The following is an 11,627-nucleotide window of genomic DNA, read 5'->3' as shown; positions in this document are numbered from 1 at the left end:
CACGACCATGATCACGAACATGACCATGACCAAGACCATGACCAACAGCACAGACAGAAGCAGCACATACACAAACAGCACAGAAACAAACATCATGACAAGGACCATGATCAAGATCACGACCATGATCATGAACATGACAAACACCATGACCAGCAGCACAGCCACAAACATCATGACAAGGACCATGTTCAAGGTCACGACCATGATCACGAACATGACCGTGACCATGACCAACAGCACAGACACAAGCAGCACAGTCACAAACAGCACAGACGCAAACATCATGGCAAGGACCCTGATCAAAATCACAACCGTGATCACGAACAGGACCATGACCAACAGCACAGACACAAGCAGCACAGACACAAACAGCACAGAGACAAATATCATGACAAGGACCATGATCAAGACCACGATAAAGACCATGAACTAGACCACGACCATGACCATGGTCAAGACCACGATCAAGACCATGAACAAGACCAAGACCATGACCATGACCACGATCAAGACCACCACCATGACCACGATCAAGACCATGAACAAGACCACGACCATGACCAGGATCAAGATCTCGATCAAGACCATGAACAAGACCAAGACCATAACCATGATCAAGACGATGAACAAGACCAAGTCCATGACCACGATCAGGACAATGAACAAGACCATGAACAAGACTACGACCATGACCAGGATCAAGACTACGACCATGACCAGGATCAAGACCAGGGTCAAGACCATGAACAAGACCAAGACCACGATCAAGGCGATGAACAAGACCAAGACCAAGACCATGACGACGATCAAGACGATGAACAAGACCAAGACCATGACCACGATCAGGACAATGAACAAGACTACGACCATGACCAGGATCAAGACTACGACCATGACCAGGATCAAGACCATGAACAAGACCACGACCATGATCAAGACCAAGATCAAGACCACGACCACGGCCATGACCACGATCAACACCATCAACAAGACCAAGACCATGACCACGATCAAGACCATGATCAAGATCACCACTATGATCACGAACATGACCATGATCATGACCAACACCATGAACAACAGCACAGACACAAGCAGCACGGACACAAACAGCACAGACAAAAACATCATGACAAGGACCATGATCAAGACCATGACCATGAACAAGACCAAGACCATGACCAACAGAACAGACACAAACATCATGAAAAGGACCATGATCAAGATCCCGACCATGATCACGAACATGACCATGACCAAGACCATGACCAACAGCACAGACACAAGCAGCACAGACACAAACAGCACAGACACAAACATCATGACAAGGACCACTATCAAGATCACCACCATGATCACGAACATGACCATGACCAAGACCATGACCAACAGCACAGACACAAGCAGCGCAGACACAAACAGCACAGACATAAACATCATGAAAAGGACCATGATCGAGATCACGACCATGATCACGAACATGACCATGACCAAGACCATGACCAACAGCACAGACACAAGCAGCACAGACACAAACAGTACAGACACAAACATCATGTCAAGGACCATGACCATGACCATGACCACAAACAAGACCAAGACCATGACCAACAGCACAGACACAAACATCATGAAAAGGACCATGATCAAGATCATGACCATGATCACGAACATGACCATGACCAAGACCATGACCAACAGCACAGACACAAGCAGCACTGACACAACCATCATGACGAGGACCACTATCAAGACCATGACCATGACCATGATAAAGACCAAGACCATGACCAACAGCAGAGACGCAAACATCATGACAAGGACTATGATCAAGATCAAGACCATGATCATGACCATGACCAAGACCACGACCAACAGCACCGACACAAGCAGCACAGACACAAACAGCACAGACACAAACATCATGACAAGGACCGTGATCAAGATCACAACCATGATCATGAAAATGACCATGGCCAAGACCATGACCAACAGCACAGACACAAGCAGCACAGACACAAACAGCACTGAGACAAAGATCATGACAAGGACCATGATAAAGACCATTACCATTACCATGACCATGAACAAGACAAAGACCATGACCAGCAGCACAGCCACAAACATCATGACAAGGACCATGATGAAGATAACGACCAGGATCACGAACATGACCGTGACCATGACCAACAGCACAGACACAAGCAGCACAGTCACAACCAGCACAGAAGCAAACATCATGGCAAGGACCCTGTTCAAAATCACAACCGTGATCACGAACAGGACCATGACCAACAGCACAGACACAAACAGCACAGAGACAAACATCATGACAAGGACCATGAACACGACAGGACCATAACCACGATCAAGACCATGAACAAGACCAAGACCATTACCACGATCAAGGCCACGATCCAGACCACCACCATGATTACGATCAAGTCCATGAACAAGACCAAGACCATGACCACGATCAAGGCGATGAACAAGACCAAGACCATGACCACGATCAAGACGATGAACAACACCAAGACCATGACTACGATCAGGACATTTAACAAGACCATGAACAAGACTACTACCATGACCAGGATCAAGACTACGACCATGACCAGGATCAAGACCATTAACAAGACCAAGACCATGACCACGATCAAGGCGATGAACAAGACCATGACCATGACCACGATCAAGACGATGAACAAGACCAAGACCATGACCACGATCAGGACAATGAACAAGAACCACGGCCATGACCACGATCAAAACCATGAACAAGACCAAGACCATGACCACGATTAAGGCCACTATCAAGACCACGACCATGACCACGATCAAAACCATGAACAAGACCACGACCATGACCAGGATCAAGACCATGAACAAGACCAAGACCATGACCACGATCAAGGCGATGAACAAGACCAAGACCATGACCACGATCAAGGCGATGAACAAGAACAAGATCATGACCACGATCGATGAACAAGACCCAGACCATGAACACGATCAAGACGATTAACAAGACCAAGACCATGACCACGATCAGGACAATGAACAAGACCATGAACAAGACCACGACAACAGCCATGACCACGATCAAGACCACAGACCACGATCAAGACCATGAACAAGACCACGACCATGACCATGATCAAGATCATGATCAACTCCACGACCATGACCACGATCAAGACCATGAACAAGAACACGACCATGACCACGATCAAGACGATGAACAAGACCATGACCACGATCAAGACCAGGAACAGGACCACGACCATGATCAAGACCAAGATCAAGACCACGACCACGGCCATGACCACGATCAAGACCATGAACGAGACCATGATCAACTCCACGACCATGACCACGATCAAGACCATGAACAAGACCAAGACTATGACCACAATCAAGACCATGAACAGGACCAGGACCCTGAGCATGATCAAGACCAACATCATGACCATGAACAAGACCACGACCATGACCACGATCAAGACCATGAACAAGACCATGACCACGATCAAGACGATGAACAAGACCATGACCACGATCAAGACCAGGAACAAGACCACGACCATGATCAAGACCAAGATCAAGACCACGACCACGGCCATGACAAAGATCAAGACCATGATCAAGATCACCACCATGATCACGAACATGACCATGACCATGACCAAGACCATGACCAACAGCACAGACACAAACATCATGAAAAGGACCATGGTCAAGATCACGACCATGATCACGAACATGACCATGACCAAGTCCATGACCAACAGCACAGACACAAGCAGCACAGACATAAACAGCACAGACACAAACATCATGAAAAGGACCATGATCAAGATCACGACCTTGATCACGAGCATGACCATGACCAAGACCATGACCAACAGCACAGACACAAGCAGCACAGACACAAACAGCACAGATACAAACATCATGAAGAGGATCACTATCAAGACCACGATCATGACCATGATAAAGACCAAGACCATGACCAACAGCAGAGACACAAACATCATGACAAGGACCATGATCAAGATCAAGACCATGATCACGAACATGACCATGACCATGACCAACAGCACAGACACAAGCAGCACAGACACAAACAGCACAGACACAAACATCATGACAAGGACCATGATCAAGATCACGACCATGATCACGAACATGACCATGGCCAAGACCATGACCAACAGCACAGACACAAGCAGTACAGACACAAACAGCACAGACACAAATATCATGACAAGGACCATGATCAAGATCACGACCATTATCACGAACATGACCTTGACCATGACCAACAGCACAGACACAAGCAGCACAGTCACAAACATCACAGACACAAACATCATGGCAAGGACCCTGATCAAAATCACAACCGTGATCACGAACAGGACCATGACCAACAGCACAGAAACAAGCAGCACAGACACAAACAGCACAGAGACAAACATCATGACAAGGACCATGATCAAGACCACGACAATAACCAGGATCAAGCAAAGACCATGACCAACAGCACAGACACAAACATCATGACAAGGACCATGGTCAAGACCACGACCATGACCACGAACATGACCATGACCATGACCAAGACCATGACCAACAGCACAGACACAAGCAGCACAGACACAAACAGCACAGAGACAAACATCATGACAAGGACCATGATCAAGACCAAGACCATGACCACGAACAAGACAAAGACCATGACCAAAAGCACAGACACAAACAGCACAGACACAAACATCATGACAAGGACCACGGTCAAGACCACGACCATGACCACGAACATGACCATGACCAAGACCATGACCAAAAGTACAGACACAAACAGCACAGACACAAACATCATGAAAAGGACCACGACCAAGACCATGACCACGATCAAGACCATGAACAAGACCATGACCATGATCAAGACCACGATCAAGACAATGAACAGGACCACGACCATGACCACGATCAAGACCATGACCACGATGAAGACCATGGACAGGACCTTGACCATGAGCATGATCAAGACCACAATCAAGACCATGAACAAGACCACGACCATGATCACGGTCAAGACCACGATCAAGACCATGAACAAGACCAAGACCATAACCACGATCAAGACCATGAACAAGACCAAGACCATGACCACGATCAAGATGATGAGCGAGACCAAAATCATGACCACGATCAAGGCCACGATCAAGACCATGAACAAGACCACGATCATGACCAGGATCAAGACCACAATCAAGACCATGAACAAGACCAAGACCATGACCACGATCAAGGCGATGAACAAGACCAAAACCATGACCACAATCAGGACAATGAACAAGACCATGAACAAGACCACGACCACGGCCGTGGCCAAGATCAAGACCCCATGACCATGATCAAGACCACGATCAAGACCACGACCATGACCACGATGAAGACCATGAACAAGACCAAGACCATGACCACGATCAAGACCATGAACAAGACCACGACCATGAGCACGATCAAGACCATGAACAAGACCAAGACCATGACCAAGATCAAGACCATGAACAGGACAACGACCATGAGCACGATCAAGACCAAGATCATGACCTTGAACAAGACCATGACCATGACCACGATCAAGACCATGATCAAGATCATGAACAAGACCAAGACCATGACCAAGATCAAGACCATGAACAGGACAACGACCATGAGCACGATCAAGACAATGAACAAGACCATGACCAAGACCATGACAAACAACACAGACACAAACATAACAAGGACAATGATCAAAATCAAGACCATGACCAACAGCACAGACACAAACATTATGACAAGGACCATGATCAAGATCACGACCATGACAATCATAACAAGCACGACCATGACCAACAGCACAGCCACAAACATCATGACCAGGACCATGATCAAGACCATGACCACGATCAAGACCAAAACCATGACCAACAGCACAGACAGAAGTAGCATAGATGCAAACAGCACAGACACAACCAGCACAAACGCAAACATCATGACAAGGACCATGATCAAGACCACGACCATGACGACGAACAAGAAAAAAACCATGATCAACAGCACAAACACAAACATCATTGCAAGGACTATGATCAAGATCATGACCATGGTCATGAACATGACCATGACCAACAGCAGAGCAACAAACATCATGATAAGGACAATGATCAAAACCACGACCATGACCACGAACAAGACCAAGACTATGACCAACAGCACAGCCACAAACAGCACAGACACAAACATCATGACAAGGACCATCATCAAGATCACAACCATGATCACGAACATTACCATGACCAAAACCATGACCAACAGCATAGACACAAGCAGCACAAACACAAACATCATGTCAAGGACTATGATCAAGATCACGACCATGATCACAAACAAGACCAAGATCATGACCAACAGCACAGACACAAACATCATGACAATGACCATGATCAAGACCACGACCATGATCACGAACATGACCATGACCATGACCAAGACCATGACCAACAAGACAGACACAAGCAGCACAGACACAAACATCATGACAAGGACCATGATCAAGATCACGACCATGATCAGGAACATGACCATGACCACGAACAAGACCAAGACCATGACCAACACCACAGACACAAGCAGCACAGACACAAACAGCATTTACACAAACATAACAAGGACCATGATCAAGATCACGACCATGACCATGACCAACAGCACAGACACAAACATCATGACAAGGACCATGATCAAGATCAAGACCATGAACAACAGCACAGACACAAGACGCACAAACACAAACAATACGACAAGGACCATGATCAAGACCACGACCATGATGACAAGCAAGACCAAGACCATGACCTACAGCACAGACACAAACATCATGACAAGGGCCATGATCAAGATCACGACCATGATCACGAACATGACCGTGATCAACAGCACAGCCATAAACATCATCACAAGGACCATGATCAAGACCACGACAACGACCATGATCAAGACCACGACAACGACCATGATCAAGACCAAGACCATGACCAACACCACAGATACAAGCAGCACAGACGCAAACAGCACAGACACAGATATCATGACAAGGACCATGATCAAGATCAAGACCATGCTCACGAACATGACCATGACCAACAGCAGAGGAACAAACATCATGACAAGGACAATGATCAAGACCACAACCATGACCATGATCAAGACCAAGACTATGACCAACAGCACAGCCACAAACATCATGACAAGGACCATGATCAAGACCACGACCATGACCACGAACAAGACAAAGACCATGGCCAACAGCACAGACACAATCATCATGACAAGGACCATGATCAAGATCACGACCATGACAATGATCACAAACATGACAAACCTACAGCACAGCCACAAACATCATGACAAGGACCGTGATCAAGATCATGACCATGACCAACAGCACAGCCGTAAACATCACAAACATCATGAGCAAGATCATGACCATAGCCATGACCACGGACATGACCAACAACATGGCCATAAGCATCACAAACATCACCACAAAGACCATGATCAAAACCACGACCAACAACACAGCCACAAACATCATGGCAAAGACCATGATCAAGACCATGACGATGAATATGAACATGAACATCACAGCCATCAGGACAAGGACCATGATCAAGACTATGACCATGAATATGAGCCTTACCACGAACATTACCACCAGCACTTCCACAAACATCATGATCAAGACCATTACGATGAACAGGACCATGACCGTGAACTTGACCATGAACAACAACACAGTCATAAACATTACAAACATCATAAACAGGACCATGTGATGTATGACCAGCACAATCATGACCATAAAGGCAGCCACGACCACCATGATGATGGCAGTGCAAGTGGCCTGCTTGTTGTCTCATAATTACCCTGGTTGGAATACCCATGACCGCTGTAACTATGACCAATAACTGTTTCACAAGAACTATGGTATGTTTTTAAATGAAAATGGAATGTTGAATGAAATTTGAAACAACAGGCAATTTTAACCTGAAGTTTTACTGCATTTCTACTGCCCTAAAATGTTCTGCAGCATATGGAGCAACTTACACTCAGTACAAATTTATAAATAATGTCAGTATTTTCCTCAGATGCAAATTTGAACTGTTGTGAATGTAAATTGTAAGATAAACCAGTTAACTACAATAAATGTATCTAAATGACCCATTGTACATATTTTTCCACCTCCTTTCTTCACAATATCATTTGAAAATTTTATTATATTATTTTTACATACTATTTATTGATCAAAGATTATTAATTGACACATGTGCAAGTCAGCTTAGTGTATAAGACTTAAAATGACAAATTTTTGTGTAATGGGAAAAAGCCATTTTTTGGTTGGAATTCAAATGACAATTTGGTAAAACAGCAGAGCTGTGAAAAAGGACAACCATTCCATGCAAATCACTTAATTTTTGCTTTTGGTCACTCAAATGCTTCACATCTACAAACAAATTTCAATATTCAACAGAGTGAATTCAAATAGCAGTTTTCAAGACTTAATGTCTCTTGAGAACTTATGATTCGGTTATTCCGTGAAGACTTTTTGTTTGATTGAAAGTTTTATTTCACTATAAAGGTAGAGTACATCCTAATTTCATTATGTATTCAGAGTATCTGTAATCAGTTAAAAACTGTACAATTTACAGTAAAAATTAAGCAAATTTTATTTGATCGCAACACAGACTTAAATCATTAAATAAGCTTAGCTTTCATCATTATGAATTAAAATATGTTTATTTTTACAGTTAATACATTAAATTTGTACAGAATTATTTGTATTCATTTAGATTTGAATTAACACATTTTTTACAAGTATTAGTCGCATTTTGTCTCTGTCGTTTCGTAAGCCTGACCGCTTGGTGGCGGTAGTGCGCGATGAAGCTGTTGGTTAACCGGCCAGCAAAACGCCGACAGAGGAAGAAGAAAAGAATGGGAATATTTGTCCCTTTTCATCAATAACAGGAAAACCGTGGGCACTACAGGTACGTTTAAATGTCGCATGATATGATTTCAGCGTGTCATATGTAGTCTGCGTGGACTGCCATCACCTGGAGGTGACTGAAGGCGTTTTACGGGGATGTCATCTGTAATCTCCGGGCTCCATGATGGAGCAGCTGCTGCTGGCGTCAGACTGAGGTCTGGACGCCTTCCGCTGTTGTCTTCTCCTCTATCTTCCACTGCCCCGTTTATCATCTAAATGCTGCTTCGTTTTGAGACAGCGGTAATGGTGCACTAAGCTGCTACTGTCTGAACTGAGCTGGTTTGATTTTAAAGCTCTGTTGTGTGATGTTTATGGTTTTTGTGATGTGAAAACAAATTCAACTAGGTTGTTGTTGTTTTTTCTCATCAAAAAGTATGTCCTGTTTGTAATTTACTAGGTTTATGATACATTAAACTAATCAGAAATAATTATTTACCATATAGCAGCAGAGTGACCTTCATATGTCAAAACCTTTATTTAAAAGGCAGAAATGCATTTGTTTATTTAATCACTATAACACATTATTATGTTGATGAATCCTGTTAGGTAACATCTGTGCAGATTTTAAGTGAGCATCACTACTGCGCTACATCTGTCTTGTTGTGTATTAGTATCACAGAGCCTGATCTTGTTTCTTCCTCAGTGTCATGTGATGGTTGTCCTCCTTCTTCTGACCCGTGAAGGCCAGTTTTACCAGTGGGGTAAAGAGGAAGTAGTGTTATTTTCTCCTCACACTCACACATCTACCAGCCACCCTGGAGTAAGAATTTATATTTGATAGAAACAAATGAGTTACATCTTGCTTGTGAGGGTTGTGCAGATGTTTGTGTTGTATAGAATAAGAGAACGCATGAAGTAAGTCAGGCCTCCTTTCCTCACATGCCACCAGCACATAAACAACAGTGGACAGTGAGCAGTGGCCACACAATAAAAAGACACATCTGGTAAGAAGCTCTATGACACCCTCACTCTGAATTTGCGGTATGACTGTTAAATCTAAATATAAGAGGTGCTTTTATCCATTCAGTTTACAGGAGTATTTTTTATTTTTTGCACATGAAATTGTAACAATATCTTTTAATTTTTTATATAAGCAAAATAGATTCATAATTGATGAATTCCTGCAGCAGATTCCACAGCAACGGTCTGCCTGCTCAGCGTCGTTAAACATACTGATCTGTTTGGTTATGACTCAAATAAAAGGTTAGGTCAAGTTTGGTCTTATAAACTGTTTCTAAAGGAATTATATCATGCTAAATCCACTCTTTGGAGCATTTCACCAAGTTATATTGTTGTTTTCTGAAAAACACCCCAAAACGGGGTTTGGCTTCACAACTGCGTTATCCTGTCTCAGTTGCTAATCCTCTACTGGTCTGCCCAGCTGCTGCGGAAACCCGGATGGGGCTTGGCTGTGTCATCATGTCATGCTCCTCCCCATGGAGGGAGTCTCGAGTGCAGATCCCTTCTTCTTTGGACTGTAAACACTAACACCCAGCCCCTCTTAGGGTGACCAGATGTCCCGCTTTGTGCCACATTTTCGTCACTTTTCTCAAGTCCCGCAAACTGAGACTCACGTCCCGCATTATTGACAGTCTCCCATTTCGAGGTTTAATCTTGCATAAACTGTGTAGAGAAAGCTACCCAATTTCTGTCAATCAAACTAGGAGGCGGGATTTTCTGACAAGTCCAAAGTGTGTACCCAAACCACCAAAACATAAGCATCAGTGAGCATGGAGGACAGATGGGCACAGTGGAGAAAATGCTGTCAAAATAAACTTGTGGGTTTAAAGTGTTCTGGTGGACTCTGCTGACTCTTTATGATGCTACTCAGAGTCCTTTCTTCATGTCACGATAAATATGCTATCAAAGATTTGTTATTTTAAAAAATAAAGTTGACAGAATGGCCGGAATGACTCACAAGAATTTAGCATTTTTTATTTAATTTTTTGTCATTTCTGACATAAATAAAAATGTGTGTATCCTTGAGCTACAGAGAAATTTATTTCTTTAATTTCAAGTTACATTTCTTGACATCATTTTTGAAACTAATTGAATTATCAAGTTAACCAGTTTCTGTGGTGTTAAAGGACATATTTTAGCACTAGACTCTTATTTCTAAATGAATTTTAGTTTTTTTCTTGTCAGTATATCATCACCTCTACAGCTGAAGGGGAAGCTGCTCAGCACGAAGAGCCCATGGAGCCACCAGAGGATAAGGAAGGCCGTTCCTTTGTGGAGGTGATCAATGAAAAGTACAGCCCAGAAAACTTCCCGTACCGCAGAGGGCCTGGGATGGGAGTGGTGGTGCCCACCACAGGTCTCCAAGGTTCCCCCATGAAAGGTGAGCAGGAGAGAAACAATGTTTGTCTGTGAATCTGTCTCACAATGACAGACTTTAATGGCAGGGGAGTTAAGTACCTGCCCCGTTACTGGAGGGTTGCAGGTTCCCACCCCACTCAGTCTGCCGCAGTCATGTTCTTGGGCAGGACACAACCTCCTTGGCTGCTGGTGGTGGTCGGAGGGCTTC

At 44.0% G+C, this 11,627-nt stretch overlaps 4 protein-coding genes across 15 annotated transcripts in view; all 4 read left to right on the top strand.

Annotated features, from left to right (window-relative positions):
* The first annotated feature begins 4,697 nt into the window (after positions 1-4,697).
* On the top strand, positions 4,698-5,417 carry LOC139062434 (uncharacterized). Its single transcript, XM_070543285.1, has one exon. It carries the CDS (start codon positions 4,698-4,700, stop codon positions 5,415-5,417), a length of 720 nt encoding a protein of 239 aa, XP_070399386.1.
* Positions 5,414-6,518, top strand: LOC139062433 (uncharacterized). The gene is made up of 2 exons (XM_070543284.1): positions 5,414-6,405; positions 6,506-6,518. The coding sequence occupies exons 1-2, from the start codon at positions 5,414-5,416 to the stop codon at positions 6,516-6,518; spliced, it is 1,005 nt and encodes a 334-aa protein (XP_070399385.1).
* A 116-nt stretch (positions 6,519-6,634) lies between these two features.
* On the top strand, positions 6,635-7,892 carry LOC139062432 (uncharacterized). Its single transcript, XM_070543283.1, has 2 exons — positions 6,635-7,443; positions 7,502-7,892. The coding sequence occupies exons 1-2, from the start codon at positions 6,635-6,637 to the stop codon at positions 7,890-7,892; spliced, it is 1,200 nt and encodes a 399-aa protein (XP_070399384.1).
* A 1,071-nt stretch (positions 7,893-8,963) lies between these two features.
* The window catches only part of tbcela (tubulin folding cofactor E-like a), a 40,599-nt gene continuing 37,935 nt past the window's right edge, over positions 8,964-11,627 (top strand). The window contains exons 1-3 of one of the 12 annotated variants that reach the window (XM_054734991.2): positions 8,964-9,101; positions 9,744-9,860; positions 11,246-11,441. In XM_054734991.2, the coding sequence (XP_054590966.2) occupies positions 9,753-9,860; positions 11,246-11,441 (304 nt within the window). In that variant the 5' untranslated portion in view covers positions 8,964-9,101; positions 9,744-9,752. Of the gene's footprint in view, positions 9,102-9,185; positions 9,341-9,743; positions 10,045-11,230; positions 11,442-11,627 lie in introns of those variants that run through there. The other 11 variants (XM_054734990.2, XM_054734996.2, XM_054734992.2 and 8 more) reach the window with 11 other exon arrangements.

Source organism: Nothobranchius furzeri, chromosome 13 (genome assembly GCF_043380555.1).
Source record: "Nothobranchius furzeri strain GRZ-AD chromosome 13, NfurGRZ-RIMD1, whole genome shotgun sequence".
Classification (NCBI taxonomy): domain Eukaryota; kingdom Metazoa; phylum Chordata; class Actinopteri; order Cyprinodontiformes; family Nothobranchiidae; genus Nothobranchius; species Nothobranchius furzeri.
This window is presented reverse-complemented; position numbering and strand designations above follow the sequence as displayed.

What these genes read in the sequence shown, in the direction of transcription:
- LOC139062433 (XM_070543284.1), top strand. Translation starts at nt 5,414, where the DNA reads ATGACCATGATCAAGACCACGATCAAGACCACGACCATGACCACGATG.
- LOC139062432 (XM_070543283.1), top strand. Translation starts at nt 6,635, where the DNA reads ATGACCATGACCACGAACAAGACCAAGACCATGACCAACACCACAGAC. An exon ending in ACAAACATGACAAACCTACA is followed by an intron (nt 7,444 to 7,501) that starts GCACAGCCACAA and finishes CATGACCAACAG; the next exon opens with CACAGCCGTAAACATCACAA.
- LOC139062434 (XM_070543285.1), top strand. Translation starts at nt 4,698, where the DNA reads ATGATCAAGACCAAGACCATGACCACGAACAAGACAAAGACCATGACC.